Source organism: Juglans microcarpa x Juglans regia, chromosome 8D, assembly GCF_004785595.1.
Source record: "Juglans microcarpa x Juglans regia isolate MS1-56 chromosome 8D, Jm3101_v1.0, whole genome shotgun sequence".
In the NCBI taxonomy this organism is placed as follows: domain Eukaryota; kingdom Viridiplantae; phylum Streptophyta; class Magnoliopsida; order Fagales; family Juglandaceae; genus Juglans; species Juglans microcarpa x Juglans regia.
This window is the reverse complement of record NC_054608.1, coordinates 20364498-20381031: the sequence shown is the minus strand read 5'-3', so window position 1 is coordinate 20381031 and position 16534 is coordinate 20364498. Positions and strand designations below refer to the sequence as shown.

Genomic DNA, 16534 nt, shown 5'->3' with positions numbered 1-16534 from the left:
TCCATGCGATAGGCCACCTTAGCGGGAAGCGGAAATAATGAGAGAAAATAAGTTGGTAAGTTAGAGAGAGTGCTTTTTATGAGAGTTACCCGGCCCCCTTTGGATAAGTACATCCGCTTCCAACCAACTAATTTCCTCTCCATTTTTTCTAGTACATCATCCCCATATGGAGTTCGATTTGAACGTTGCGCCTAGCGGAAGACCGAGATATTTCATGGGCAAATGAGCAATCTTGCACTCCAAGATGGACGCCAAACTCTCCACATTGGGTACATGCCCAACTGGCATTACCTCTGATTTAGTCAAATTTACCTTCAACCCTGACACAGCTTCAAAGCATAATAGAAGAGCCCTCAAAGCTCGAATTTGTTCATGTCTGGCCTCACAAAAGATTAGTGTATCATCCGCAAACAATAGATGAGAAATGTTAAGCGGACCTGAACTTGCCTCTCCCACTGAGAATCCTGATATGAAACCTCCCTCTACCGCACCTGAAATCATCTTGCTGAAAGCTTCCATCACAAACTATTGTGAAATGTTAACTCCTCCCAATAGCCCACGCAATAAAAAGTCACGGTGCAGCTTCTTTATTTGATTACCTAGAAAAACTATTGCTGTCAATTGTTTTGGTCATCTTAATACTGTTGCAAGGTTTATAACACAATGAACTATAATAAATCATAATATCCTAGATCAATGCATGAGTTCAAATTGTAATATCAACCACATGAACTCATGCTTCTTCTAAAGTCATTATGCAAGTACTGTAGAAATTGATTTGCCTTTGGCCCATAGCTTTGGGCTTGTTAAATTTGTGATGGTGTGAGATTTCAATGTTAGGTGGATAGTTGCTGCATTAATGTAGTGCATAAATCTGATAAGAGCTGCTGCTGAACCAATTTATGGTAATAAGTATTGCTGAATGTATTGTGGGTTTTGTGATAAACAAGTACCTTGTATGCTTTGCTTTGCTACTAAATTTGCAGGTACTCTCCTTTAATGTTACCTGTGCTGAAAAGTTGTCTGGCTATCTGTTCATTTTTGCTTTTTTTGCGACTTTGAAATTGATATGACTATTCCTTTTTGTCATCCACAGAAGGAATTGAAATCTAAGTGGGAAGTAGAGAAGACAATTCTTGAGGAGTCAAAGAATGAAGCCGAGAAGAAGTACAATGAAATCAATGAGCAGGTTGGTGCTCTCTGACTTGTGTGGCTTCAGTCTATGTGAGAGGTGCATGGAGTACCATGCATCGCTCAACAAGATTTGTGAGGCTTGTTTGCTTATGATGTCATAAAGATAGAATTTAACTATTCGTGTCAGATAAGCTTTGTCACGGCTCATTTATTTTGCATGTTGAGTATGTAAGTTTTTTATGGGTCTTTTGTTTCTTTGTCATGCATTTTGGTATTCTCTTTATCTGCTTTGTCAACCATCTTCAGAACAAAATACTGCACAGTCGACTTGAGGCTTTGCACATTCAGTTGGCTGAGAAGGATCGTTCTTCTGTTGGAGTTTCTTCTGGAACCGCCACCACTAATACCCTTGGAGATGCTGGTTTACAGAATGTTATTAATTATCTCCGACGCTCGAAAGAGATTGTAAGTTTCTTTTGCAATGTTACTGCTTTCTCTCACTCTCCCACAGACACATAAGTGTTCATGGTGTAAACTGAACAACTTTTGCTTCAACCTTTAACAGGCAGAAACAGAGATTTCTTTGTTAAAACAGGAAAAACTACGACTGCAATCACAAGTAAGTTTATCTTAGGTTGCGTCACTTTTTTGGATTATCTTACAAATTCTCTCTTTTTTATTTTGGTTTAGTATTAAAATACCCCTCCTGAAGAAAGCCATATGAAAAATTTTCTTTTCTGCATTTTAGATGCCATGCAAATGGTCAATTGTTGTAGCTTCAATGTAATGTGTAGAATTGGTTTTTTAGTCATTTCATTGGATCCCTATGTAGAATGTTCAAATGCATTCATAAGTAATATTTACTGGCCGTACACAAGTATATCCAGGTTGCATTGGATTAACTTCTACCACTGCCTACTTTAGGATCTGGTAGAATCAGTCAACTCTCTCATCTAAACACAATTAAGTCTCTATCCCTACTAGTTAGGATTGATTAAATGGGTTCCTTTGCCCCACAAACTCTAGGAGGTTTATATCTTTCCTTATACTTTATACTGATATCGCTTTTTGTTTCTTTTGCCTTTTTCTTCTCCTGCATTAATTTGATCATTCTTTAGTCAATGAAAGTGAGTTCGTGGAGGCATTTATTGATCTGAAATATGAGTGTTTGAGATCATTTGAGTTATGGTAAAGAGATTTGACACCATAAAAATATCTCATTTATTGAATTGTCAAAATAATAGGCTGTGTCGACTTCTTCCTTTCATTAACTTATTTTATAATAGAGTTTCGTAATATAAAAGCTAAAACATACAAATAACATAAACTAGTCCTATGTACCAAAATCACTTATTCAACTGTCTAATCATAAATAAACCCATGTGGTACTTGTCAACTTTGTGAGAATGGCCGAATACCTTGGCCTTGAGAGTTATGTATATTATATAATCTTCACAAAACAATTCTATACATGGAAATAAATAAGTATACGCCTAATTCTAGCCCTATACATGGAAGCTATAATCTGTCAAATAGTAACTAGAGAGATAAGGAAAGAGTTGTCCATTGACAGCCCCCCTCAAATTGATGCGGGTTGATCAACAAGCGTCAATTTGCTACTTAAGAAGCAATGTAGATGGCGAGTGAGAGCTTTGGTGAAGATGTCAACAATTTGTAGCTCAGTGGAACTATGCGGAAGTGTGATAACATGAGCTTCAAATGCTTCACGAATAGAGTGACAGTCGACTTCAATATGCTTTGTGTGCTCATGATAGACAGGATTGGCCGCGATCTGAATAGCACTCGTATTATCTACATGTAGAGTTGTAGGATCTGTCTCAGAGAAGTCTAACTCAGCAAGCAAGCCTTGAAGCCAATAATCTTGGAACAAGCAAGAGACATCGCCCGATACCAGATTCGGTAGATGACTTAGAAACTTTGTCTTGCTTCTTACTCTTCCAGGAGATCAATGCATCGCCTAAGAACACAAACCAACCAGTGATGGAGCGACGTGTATCAGCACAACTAGCCCAATCAGCGTCGCTATAAGCAGCAAGGCGATGAGAATTGCCTGTAGGAAAGAATAAAGCCATGAGCAGAAGTGCCCTGAACATAGTGTATGATCCTACGGAGAACAGCCAAATGAAGATGACGAGGAGTCTGAAGAAACTGGCTGACTTGTTGTAGTGCAAAGGAAATGTCCAGTCTAGTAATGGTGAGATAGACGAGGCTACCCACCAACTTTCGGTATAAACTGGGATCAGCAAGTCACCCTCTTTGCAAAGCTTGACATTTAATTCCATGGGAGTATCAACAGAGATGGCTTCCAGTAGGCCGACTGTGGCCACCAGGTCACTAGCATACTTGTGTTGATTGAGTGAAATACCAGATGGACTATGATGCACCTCAAGACCCAGAAAATATGAGAGACACAAGATCTTTCATATGAAAGGACTCTGAGAGATGAGTCTTGAGCTGACCAAGTAAAGCAGAATCTGAACCAGTAATCACAATATCATCAACATAAACCAAAAGAACAATAGTACCCATGTTTGATTTTCGACGAAACAAGGAAGTGCCATACTTGCTCTACTTGAATGAAAATTGTAATAAAGTGGTTCAAAATTTATCAAACCAGGCCCTCGGAGCTTGTTTGAAATCATAAAGGGAGTGACAAAGCTTACACACGCGAAGTCGAAGAAGAAAACAATTCCTGGGGTGGCTTCATATAAATACACTCTTTAAGATACCCATGAAGAAAATCATTTTTGACATCCATCTGATGTAGTGACCAATCATTGGAAGCAGCAAGAGCTAGGATGGTATAGAGGCCCTCGGAGCTTGCTTGAGACCATAAAAGGGGCGACAAAGCTTACACATGCGAAGTCGAAGAAAAAAACAATCATTGGGGTGGCTTCATATAAATACATTCTTTACGATCCTGTGAAGAAAAGCATTTTTGACATCCATCTGATGTAGTGGCCAATCATTGGAAGCAGCAAAAGTTAGGATAGTACGAACAGTAGTCATCTTTGCCACAGGTGCAAAAGTCTCTTCATAATTGACACCATATTCTTGATTATTCCCAAGTGCAACAAGCCGAGCTTTGTAACGATCCAAACTTCAATCAAATCGGACCTTGACTGAGTAAACCCATTTGCAACCTAGAGGAATAATGGTGGGAGGACAAGACTCAACGTCCTAGGTGTGATTGGCCTCTAGAGTGGCGATTTCTTCTTCCATGGCTTGTCGCCAACATTCATGCTTGGCAGCTTGTGAGTAGGATGTGAGAATATTAAAACTGGACAAAGCAGTAGTAAGAGTTGAAATAAAATTGCCAGAACTGGTGGAAGAAAACCCATACCTATCTAGGTGTATGGACACTCGAGGAGAGCAACATACCAAAGGCACTGTAGGTGTTATAATTGATTGAATTTGGAGCGTGGTAGGATCAGATAGCGGGGGAGCCACCGGAAGAGACTATGGGCGAGGACGTCTTGTATACACAGTACTTGGTTTAAAGCGAGAGATAACAGGATGATGATCCAAGAACTGCTGCTCAAAGGAGGGAAGGACCACAATAGAGGAGGAGGACAAAGAAGACAAGAAAAAAATGTGATTTTCAAAAATAACATTCCGAGAAATACGTGTACGATGTAATATAGGATCATAGCAAACAAAGCCCTTTTGACACATTATATTCGAATAACGCACATCGAACAGCTTGAGAAGATAATTTGTATCGCTTATAAGGAGGTAAATGAACAAAACATACACAACCAAAGGTATGAAGATTATTGTAACTAGGTTGCTTAGCAAGCAAGCGCAAATAGGGAGACTCCATGTGTAGAACTTAGGAAGGTAAATGATTAATCAAGTGAGTAGCTGTTTTCATAGCGTCGACCCAAAACATGGATGGAATAAAGGATTCTAACAAGAGAGTACGTACCACATCTAGAAGATGGTGATTTTTGCGTTCGGCTACTCCATTTTGTTGTAGAGTAGCGAGACATGAACGTTGATGAAGAATACCTTTAGAAGGCAAGAAATTCTGAAACTTATTAGACAAATATTAGCCATCGGAATCGGTGCGTAATGTCTTGATAGAAGAAGAAAATTGATTTTCAACATGTGCTAAAAACACAGTGAAAGTACGAAAATCCTCAGATTTAGAGCGAAGAAAATAGACCCAAGTAAATCTGCTATGATCATGAATGAAAGACATAATATTTAAATTTTTCATGTGAACTAACCGGGAAAGGTCCCCAAACATCACTATGGATAAGATCAAAATAGTGAAAAGCTCGACTAGCATGCAAAGGAAGGGGGAGTGTTTTGCTTTTACCAAACTTGCAAGAAGCACACTCAAGAGAGGAAGAACAACGTTCTTTATTACTAAGTAAATAAGAGTTCAATACATAAGATAAGATTTGAGTATTGGGATGGCCTAAACTACGATGCCACATCATACTAAGATCTGGAACATTATTACAAGCAAAGGAAAAACTAGGATAAATTGAAGAAAATGCTGGAACAGGCAAAAATAGTGGAAACAAGAGCCCCACTTTAGGTCCCTTCACGATCGGCTTCCCCGTTACCTAATCTTGCACAACACAACCATCAGCAGAAAAATTAACTACACAATTGTTATCAACTATTTGACCAACAAAAATAAGATTCGTGGAAAGCTGAGGAGCAAGAAACACATAAGTGAACTTAGAAGAGGCATCAGGACCCAATTTGAGTCAAATTCGTGACTTGGTGACAGAGGAGAGGCTAACGAATGTTGTGCTCAAAATATGTGCTCATATTTTGAGTCAATTCGAAACTTAGGAATTCCTTTAGTTTCTAAGTGTGAATGTTGTGCTTAGACTCAGGTGGAGTCTTTATCATATATTATGTGAGGGGGATGGAGCTAAGGCGGTCTGGACGTTTTGTGCAGATGCATGCCGTGTTCGACTTCCACAGATCCGAAGTTGGGAGGGGATGATGAGGAGTTGGTGGCTTAGAGCTGCAATGGGTTCTCAGGTTGGTTGGCTTCGAGAGTCTCTCCCTATAGTCATTTCTTGGGCACTATGAAGAGCACGATGTGCGGCACGAATGGAAGGTATTAATTTCATAGCTGAAAATGTTATTAGATCTGTTAAAATATGGATTAGAGATATTGCTTGTAAACTAAAAAATTTCCAGCACATGGGCGGAGATGATAGAGAGGTTATGGAGCAGCTCGCATGTCCAATTATTCCTATTTCTTCCAAGCAAATTAAGTTAATTGCATGGACTCCACCAGAAAGTGGAAGGGTAAAACTGAATGTGGATGGTGGATCTTGCAGCAACCCAGGTGAATCTGGGGGTGGGGGTATTATTCGTGATGCAAACGACGACGTCCTTGGGGTTTGCACATGCATATGGTCATGCCACTAATACCATTGCTGAATGTAGAGCTCTTCTCGATGGACTTCGACTATGCAGACGATTGTGATTGAGGGATGTTTTGTAGAATCGGATTCTGCTGTTATAGTGGGTTGGTTAGCATCGGGGGTGTGCAAATATTGGTTCTTGTGGGATTTTTGGGAGGAAGTGAAAAACATGGTTTGTGAGCTTAATGTACGATTTTGTCATATTTATAGAGAAGCTAATATGGTGGCAGATTTCTTGGCAAAGCAAGGGACCCAAGGTTTTACTTCATGTTTTTGTGACGCGTCTTTCATTCAAGGTCAGATTAGGGGATTAATTCGTTTAGACAAACTTGGCATGCCCTATATTAGACGGTGATTTTTGTTGGGTGGTTTGGTGGGGTGTTTGTTTTGTTTGGTTTTTGGATTTTTTTTTTGGCACCTGTGTTTTCTTTGAACACTCAACGGTGACCTTGGGTCGCCATAAGTGAAGAGGTTTTTTTAATAAAATTGGGGCAAGGTCACTCATGGACAGGTGACCTTCGTCCATTTAACTTATAAGAGACATCTCTGACAGCAGCTATTGGCGAGGAACTGCCATTGGCAGTTTGAATAGTAGATTGTCCAGTGTAGGGCCGAACATTACACAAAGTTGAGAGATTATTTGTAATGTGATTAGAGGCCTTGGAGGCCATATACCAGAGTTTAGCAGAATTTTTACCTTAGAACCCCATTGTCGATAATGCCGAAATTGGCATCTATTGCACCATTTCGGGTGCAGTAAGTCGCTGCAGGAGGTGCAGGAACAGAGGAATCACTTGGAGAAGAGCCAATGGCCGCAGGAGTAGCTATTGGAGGTACAATAACGAAAGTCTAAAAAAGCATAAGCCTGATGATTTTGGGCAGATACGACATTTTTTGATAATGTGACCCTTTTTCTTGCAATAAGAGCAGTATTTCTTGGGACAGTTGGTAGCGATATTCCCATATTCCTTGAAGCAAAAACACTGCAAGTTTTTTGAATGCATAGGCGGCCTTGTCCTTGGGCCGCATAAGTCTGCTGACCCTGAACTGCCATGAGATTGCTCCATAGTAGCTTGAATACTAAAACATTGTTCTTTGCGAAATAACTCACAAAAACAAACATCAAGGGAGGGAATAGGAGATCTGTTCAGAAGAGAGGAGCGAACATATTCATATTCTGAGCGTAGTTTCATAAGAAACTGATCACGCCAATTAGTTTCGTGATGATGCTGAATAGTCAAAAGAGCGGCAATAGGAACATCCGTGGTAACCAGGTTAGTATATTCGTTCCAAAGGGTCAGAAATGTTGAGTAGTAGTCTTGGATCGAAAGATTGCCATGTTGAAACGTGGCAATTGCATGCTCTGACTGAAAGCGACGAGCATCATTAGCTTGATGATAAACCTTCTTCAAGTAATTCCACATGAATTGGGCAGAGTGATGGGCTTGTAAGTTGGTGACAATATGTGGCTCCACCGAACCAAGAAGTCAAGACATGATAGGAGCATCAAGTTCTGCCCATGAAGGAGAAGACCTAAAATCCTTAGATTTGTCAGTATTGCATGTTTGTGCGACATCCGTGCGATCAATATGACCCCAAAGATCTTTTCCCTTTTGGAAAAGTTCAAACTGAAATGCCCAAGTAGAGTAATTTGTGCCCGTAAACTTGACACACAGGTGCGGAGTCCATCGCAAATAAATGAATCCCCCCCAAAAAAAAAAAAAAAAAAAAAAAACTCAAAAGGAGTTCGAAATAAAGTGAGATAAGGACCTTGGACTTATCTGTGAGAGGAAGCAAGGGGCATGAGCCACTGTTCACCAAGGAAACTGAGAGCCACAAACACAGAGAAGCCGAGGGATTTGCTATGATAACCAAAAAGACAAAGAAAAGCCGAAATTCCCACCATAAATGCTGAAATTCCTACCAGAAGCAAGTTGCGATAGTCATGAAGGCACAAAAGTGTCAAAATTTGTACTAGAACGATGTTGCATTTGTCACGAAGGCGTAAAAGTTCCAAAAACAACCTAGAATGCGCCGAAATATAGAAACCCACAAATTCGAAAGAAAAAAAAAATCGAATAAACACAGAAATTAGCCACCTGCTCTTGATACCATGTCAACTTTGTGAGAATGGCCAAATACCTGCTATTGAAATTAGTAACTTGCTCTTGATACCGTGTCAACTTTAGGAGAGCAAGGGGTGCTCCTATCGTCAATGGGGATTGGACCATTGATAGACGTATTCCTGAAGCTTCTCATGGTGTACGATTTGCAGATGGTGGCAGGGAGGTGGAGATGGATATGCACTGGTTGATGGACGACTTGCAGAGCCAAGTATGGTATTTGCAGACGGAACTTGCGGAGTTGAGGGCAATGGTCAGGTGTAATAAGGATAAAGGCATTTGTAGGGAAATGGAGAATGGGACCGGGCTTGCCCTTGAAATCTTTTCAGCCCAACGTGATGGGCTTGGCCCTTCAGACTAATAGAAACGTGGGGTATGTTTGAAGGTTGGGCCGAAAGGGATGCCTACGGGCTCTCAGCCCTTGGGGCCTTCTACAAAAGGCAGAAAAGGCCTTGCAGATGTGCCTCAACACAGGGCCCAGTTGGCGCTGGAAAGCCTTAGGAAGGCTTTGCTCTTCATTGCGTTTGGTGCGCAGCTACCAGTGACCACGCCGCGTTTGGTGCTGTCGTAGGAGTTGTCGGGGGGTCAATAGAAATTGCCGATGACGACGGCTCGTAGGTCAGGGGTGCTTAGAATGAAGGGAATGTTGTTGCAATGGATTCTGCGATTCGTGTGGGACGGTTTTCTCCACCACTCGAGTGGCAGACAGTGCCGACAAGGGAAGGGGAGGGGGACATTGGCGAACCACTCTGGGGTTTTCTCGTGGACTCTGAGGTGGACGTGAGGGATGGGGAGCTTTCAGACTCCGAGAGGGGTTTGTCCCAATATGATTCTGTTGAAGGGGTGACATCAAATGAAGAAAGTGCACTGGCCTTGAGCGATCATTTAGGTATGACTGAAATCTTGGTGGTGGAGACTCAAGATCTGTCGGGGGTTAGCAAGGAGGTGGATCTGATCCCTTTGAATTTTTTGGTCCCCTCCTAGTCGGGAGTCTCAGACTGGGTTTTCGATAAGGTTAAAAGAAAAAATACTGAAAATTGTGGGAGCGGAATGTGAAGGGTACGAAGATCAGTTTATGGCCTTGCGCACGGCCACCAAAGCGGGGCACCAGCAACATCGGAAGAATGCTTCGAAAAAACTAGGGGAACTTAATAGCGCTAAAAAGAGATCTGAAACTATGGAATGTGCAATCTTTTGGTGATCTAGGGGCAAACAAGAAGGGTAAGTTGAAGGAGATCAAGGAAATTGAGAGGATCCAAGAGGCTAGGTCCCTTACCCAAGATGAAGTAGCTCGAAAGTCTTTGTTGGTTGAGGAGCGTGAGAGAATTATCTTGCTAGAAGAGATTTTTTGCGACAAAAATCAAGAGCCTTGTGGCTCAGGAAAGGAGACCGAAGCACCAAGTTCTTTCATCAAGGTTCAAATTCTCACAGGAGGAACAATAACATTGAGATGCTGAAGATTGATGGTGTTGAGTGTAGAGAAGAACAGGTATTCATGATCACATAGTTGGATTCTATGTGCAACTCCTAATTGAACCAATGTGTTGGCGGTCGTCCCTTGATGGCTTGGTATTTGACGCCATTGGAACGAGTGATGTCTCTCGGTTGGAGAGGGCTTTTGAGGAAGAGGAGGTGGCGTAGGTAGTGCGGAAAATGGCCAAGGACAAGGCACCAGGGCGCGGATGGCTTCTCTATGGGTTTCTTCCAAGATTGCTGGGATGTTGTAAAGGAAGATATCATGAAGGTGTTTCAAGAGCTCTTTGTGGCTGGAAAATTTGAGAAAAGCTTAAATAATACTTTCCTTGCATTTATCCCAAAGAAGGTGGGGGCAAACGAGATAACGGAGTATCATCCCATTAGCTTAGTGGGAGCGGTGTACAAGATCATTTCCAAAGTGTTAGCCAACCGACTTAGTGAGTTGGTGGGGAAGATCATCACCAAGGCCCAAAATGCCTTTGTTAAAGGCATGCAAATGCTTGATGCGGTCCTTATTGCTAAAGAATGTCTGGAAAATAGAATTAAGGCATGCTTAACAGGGATCATATGCAAGTTAGACATAGAGAAGGCGTACGATCATGTTAACTAGGATTTCCTTCTCTATCTTCTTGGGAGATGTGGTTTTGGTGAGAGGTGGCGGTCGTGAATCCGGTGGTATATATCAACGGCCAAATTCTCTGTGTTGATAAATGCTAGCTCGACGGGTTTATTTCATAGTTCACGAGACCTAAGACAAGGCTATCCATTGTCGCCTTTACTGTTTGTTATTGTGATGGAGGGATTAGGCAAGATGATTTCGGCCTTGACCCATCATGGTTTCGTGGAAGGATTTTCGATTGGAACCCCGGATAGGGGCATCATTAACATATCTCATTTATTGTTTGCAGATGATGCGCTTGTTTTTTGTGATCCAGATCGGAATTAGGTGCGGGCTTTAAAGGCGTTGCTTCTGTGTTTTGAAGCAGTGTTTGGTTTAAAAGTGAATTTTGATAAGTCCGAATTGGTGCCAATCGGTGTGGTGTCTAATGCACGGCAACTGGCTCATGCGTTGGGTTGTAAGGTTCTCTCTCTACCTTTGAAGTACCTGGATCTTCCATTGGGGGTTGGTGCAAGAACGCCAGCTATATGGGAGCCAGTGATTTAGAAAATGGAGAAGAGATTAGTATGTTGGAAGAGAATGTACCTGTCGAAAGGTGGTAGGCTTATAAAGAGTACTCTCTCTAACTTACCTACATACTTTTTATCACTTTTTCCCATACCTGCAAGTGTGGCAGGCCGGATTGAGAAACTACAACGTGACTTCCTATGGGGTGGTATGGGGGAGGAGTTTAAATTTCATCTGGTCAAGTGGGAAACTGTATGTCGCCCAATATCTAATGGTGGTTTGGGTATTAGAAATGTGAGGACTTTCAATTGGGCATTATTCGGCAAATGATTGTGGAGATACAATAAGGAACCGGAAGCCTTGTGGAGAGGGGTGATTGGGTGCAAATATGGCGATATATGGGTGGATGGTGCACTAAAGAAGTTAGAGGAGCTGATGAAGTGGGGTTGTGGAAACATATTAGAAGAGGATGGATCGTCTTTCTTCGTCACACTCGACTTTTGATGGGCAATGGATCAGGGATTAAATTCTGGAAAGATATTTGGTAAGGAGATACTACTCTACAAGATGCATTTCCCTCATTATTCCAAATTGTCAGTGTCAAAGAGGCTTCAATAGCGGAGGTAATGGGAATATCGGTTGAGCAACTTCATTGGAATATCAGTTTTAGGAGGGCCGCACAAGATTGGGAGATGAACAGTATTGCTGATTTTTATAGTATTCTGTACTCCATGAAGCCAAGCAATGTACAAGAAGATGGATTGTGGTGGGTACCTGCTGGGAAAGGTGTTTTTTCAATTTGCTCATTTTATAAGGCTCTTACCCAAGACCCCAACATTCGGTTCCCTTGGAGGTGGATATGGAGACACAAGGCGCCCCCCAAAGTAGCTTACTTTGTGTGGACAACATCTTTGGGTAAGATTCTCACAACTGATAATTGAGGAAGTAGAGAATTATTATAGCAAATTGGTGTTGTATGTGTGAGGGGGCGAGTCGGTGGATCATCTCTTGCCACACTGTGACATGGCATGGGCTTTATGGGATGGGGTGGTGGGTAGAGTAGAGTTGGGTTGGGTTATGCTAGAGATTGTGGTGGCAGCTTTGGCCAGTTGGCCAAGTATTGGAGGGGTACATCAAATTTCAGCAGTCTGGAAGATGATTCCTATGTGTATCATGTGGTGTCTATGGCAGGAATGTAATGTGTGGGTGTTTGAGGACAAGGAGAGATTGCTAGAGGAACTTATGACTTTATTTTATAGCACGTTATGTACTTGGTCCAATGCTGTTGATTTCAATGGCATGGCCCTTCATGATTTTCTTGTTTCCCTTGCACCCTCCTAGTCAGGGTTGTCTCGTGTATATACTGGGCTAGGCCTATTCTTGAAGTAATATAATTTGTTTACTTATCCCAAAAAAAAGAAAAAAAAAAAAAAAAAAGAAGGTACATGTAAAATGGGCTACCAATGACTGTTTATGGAAGATTTCCCTGAGGGTCACCTCCACCATGATCGACAAGGGCAATTAACATCCATAAGCATCCGAGCCTGTATGAGCATTGAAATTAATCCTTCCTACATCTTTTCATAATTCCTGAATAGACTTCAACAACCACTTGGCACTATCGGCCGAGTGAAATCAATCGAACAATTTGCCTACTCTCTATAATACCAACTACAGTATGGTCTCCGTTTCTGACAAGTCATAAGCTTTGGATTTGATGAGTAAACGGCTGAAGAAACCCATAAAACATAATACTAATGACAAATATAAAGACTGGTTTCAGCGGCAAAAGTCACTAGGGAGAGCCGTTAGAGAGAGATCCTTTTGTCGGGTGAACATTTCATTCGTAGAACTCTGGTTATCCCCTTTATTCTAAAGAATTGCTAAGGAGGCGTTCTTTCTCAACTCTTCAGACATCTAATTAGTCATTTCTCTAAATGGTTAATCCTCAACTCTAGTAGTAGGAGATGGCAGCATGTTAATGGTTACTGGCACTGCATACTTTAAGGCTTCTATGTGTATTTATGTTATGAATCGATGTATGAAGTGATGTATTTATGCCTGTGTTTCAGTGTGATTGTTAGCATGCAGTATGCAGGTGTATAATATGTTTTTAATGGTGGTCCAATTTATTGTTTGGCTGTCATTGAATAATTCAATGTGCTTTTTGGTTCTTGTATAGCTTGAGAGTGCTCTCAAGGCAGCAGAGACTGCCCAAGCATCACTGCAAGCAGAGCGTGCAAATTCAAGAGTAGTGTTGTTCACTGAGGAAGAAATCAAATCTTTACAACTGCAGGTTTGTCCTGGAACTTTTAACCTGTAGAATCCTGTGGTGAATTTTTACAGAGAATGGTTCGTACTAATTCTCTTATCAGCATGCTATATTTTTCATATTTCGTAGGAACTCAACTAGCTGCTTTTTTCTTCTGTACAATGCTTAGTGCCTGTTTGGTTTTGAGTTTGGAAGCTTAAAACTTTTAATGGTCTAAAACTCTTTTATAGAAAATTAGTATGTTTCATAAATTTATAAAAAGTGGCGCAAGCACCTAAAATAAAGCTGGAAACCCACTTTTTTTAAAAAGCACCAAAGTGAAGCATTTGTTGAAAAACTCCTGCAGATAACATAAACCACCATAACTAATGTAAAAGCGCTTTAGGTGTATGTTCACCAAACAATAAGTAAATTTTCAATAGTAGAGCTTTTTAACAAAGCTCTACAACTAAACGTTTTACACTGAAAAGCTCTATTACCTACAACTATCCCAAACAAGCACTTAGGCTCGGTTTGGATACACAAAATATCTCATCTCATCATTGCAACTTTCCCAAACTCCCACACAGAATATAGTAAACAATTCAACTTTTTCAAATCTCAAAACAAAAATAATATTAAAAAATTATGTTCTAACAATATTTTATCTAGCTTTCAACAAAACATCTCATCTGACCTGCGTAACAAAATGAGGCCTTAGTCCCCCTGTGCTTGAAATATTCCTCTATGAAATTTATTTTACTTATGACAGTAAGCTGTTTTTTTTTTATTCTTTTTGGCTTTTGCAGGTTAGAGAAATGAACTTACTTCGGGAAAGCAACATGCAACTCAGAGAAGAGAACAAGCACAATTTTGAGGAATGCCAGGTAAGGGCAATGGAAGTAACTCCTGTGTTTCAGTGTCATCAAGACTTTTTGTTATGTACTTCATTGATGGCTTTAACCAACTAAAAGTTGATTATTTTGATTTGATTTAGAAACTTCGGGAAGTTGTTCAAATGGGTAGGGCCAAGACAGAGAATTTAGAGTCTCTACTTAGGGAGCGAGAAATTGAGGTGGAAGCTTGTAAGAAAGAAATTGAAATGCACAAGCTTGAGAAAGATAATCTGGGAAAGAGGGTCTCTGAGGTATTACTTGTGGGAAATGTATTTTAATGCCATTCAAGCACATTATATCTGTATTCTAACATTTCCTCTTGTTTGAAGTTACTTGTAAGGTGTAAAAATATAGATGTAGAAGATTATGATCGAATGAAGAATGATGTTCAAGTCATGCAGGTAGGTTAAAATTTCTATCTTAGTAGCACATGAGAAAGCTTTTCACATGTCAACAGTTCATTCAAAGCTGGTTATATATTGTGTACTTGGTTCTCAATTTACATTACATCTAGCATCTTGTCCATCGTTCTCTCTTATTTTGTTCTTTTCATTGCTCGTAGTTAAGTTTTAGTTGACACTATTTTAGATGCTGTAAACTCATTTAAAATATTTAGGCTTGGACTTGCTTTTGTTAAATATCCTGCAGTTGAAATTTACTTGAACAGGATTAAACCTGTTACGGATAGGTCCTGGCCATACTTTAGGAAATGGATTGGGAAAATATAGGATCTAGGGAAAAGTAGTCTCAGAAATAAATCGAAGGAATTCATCTGTGCAGAGTGCAGGCTATTTAAGGAACGAAAATTATTAGAAATCAAGTTACTATGCACACTAGGGTTGAATTTTTTAATCTAAATGTTATTTAACTTGAGGTTGAATTCAAGATGCTTGGCAATGTGTTGAAACCTGTCAGAAATAGGTAATTATTCTTCAGAGATGACTGACCATGGAACAGGATACAATCAACTGGTCATATCAGTTAGGCCAGCTGTTTTGAACTTGAACATTTACTTTTATCCAATAATATATTCTGAAGAAATTACGTATATTATTTAATTCATAAATCTAACCCAGGACACTGGGTTCTGTCAAGAAGAATTATAATGCAATCACCAATATGTCAAAACTGTTCCATGATTGTGTCTCTTCTTATTGTTTCAAGTGCCTGAGGAGCATATCTGCCCAGTATTATGTTAGAAACGACAATGATCTGTTCCTTGAATCTTTCAGTTTCATCATAGTCCGGTAATTTCCTTAGAAACAGTTAGGGCTGAGCAAAAATCCTAAAATCCAACTCCAACAAAACGGAGATGGAGTCGGATTTCTTTTTAATTTTTCAGTCGGAGTCGGAGTCGGAGTCGGAGGTGTTTCTAGGCCAACTCCGACTCCAATCTGATCCGACTTTGACTTTATGCTCCGACTCCAACTTTGCCCTCCGACTTTGAATCGATATAATAATATGTAATTAGACACTAGAAAGTCTAGTATATAATTACGTTAAAAATAAGTTAGACATTAGTATAATACTAATATATAATAACATGTACTTAGACATTACAATATAAGTCTTGTATAGAAATAAATTAGACGCTAGAAATAAGTTATAAATAAGTTAGACGCTTGTATAATATAATAACATGTTATTAGGTACTATAGTTTAAGTCGGGTAAAGAAATAAAAGTTAGACACTTCTGTGTACATGCTATGCCTATTTCATTTGTATCAATAATTTACCTCTTACATATATAAAAAAAAAAAAAGAAGTTAGACACTGATCTAGAATTAAGTCTAATATAAGAAGTTAATAACGTGTAATACTATAGTAGAATAACATATAATTAGATACTAGAAATAATATATAATACTGTAGTATGATAACATGTACTTACTACAGTATAAATCTAGTATAAAAATAAGTTAGATGTTAGTATAGAAATAAATCAGCAGTGAATGATTTAGTTTTAGTTTTTAATTTATGGAAAAATTGAAATTTGAAAACCCACAAAAACTTCTTTTTTAAAAATGGGCTAAATATGAAGTTAAAAAAAAAACCCAAAAAAGCTCAAATTCGACTCCGTTCCGGCAAGTTGAAGTTGGAGTCGAATC

The 16534-nt window shown here is 39.8% G+C and overlaps 1 protein-coding gene across 1 annotated transcript in view; it reads left to right on the top strand.

Moving 5' to 3' along the window:
* The window catches only part of LOC121242924 (nuclear-pore anchor), a 65405-nt gene that overhangs the window by 42770 nt on the left and 6101 nt on the right, over positions 1-16534 (top strand). The window contains exons 34-40 of the mRNA XM_041140933.1: positions 1097-1189; positions 1441-1599; positions 1700-1753; positions 13462-13575; positions 14340-14417; positions 14528-14677; positions 14756-14827. Coding sequence (XP_040996867.1) covers positions 1097-1189; positions 1441-1599; positions 1700-1753; positions 13462-13575; positions 14340-14417; positions 14528-14677; positions 14756-14827 — 720 coding nt within the window. The remainder of the gene's footprint in view (positions 1-1096; positions 1190-1440; positions 1600-1699; positions 1754-13461; positions 13576-14339; positions 14418-14527; positions 14678-14755; positions 14828-16534) is intronic.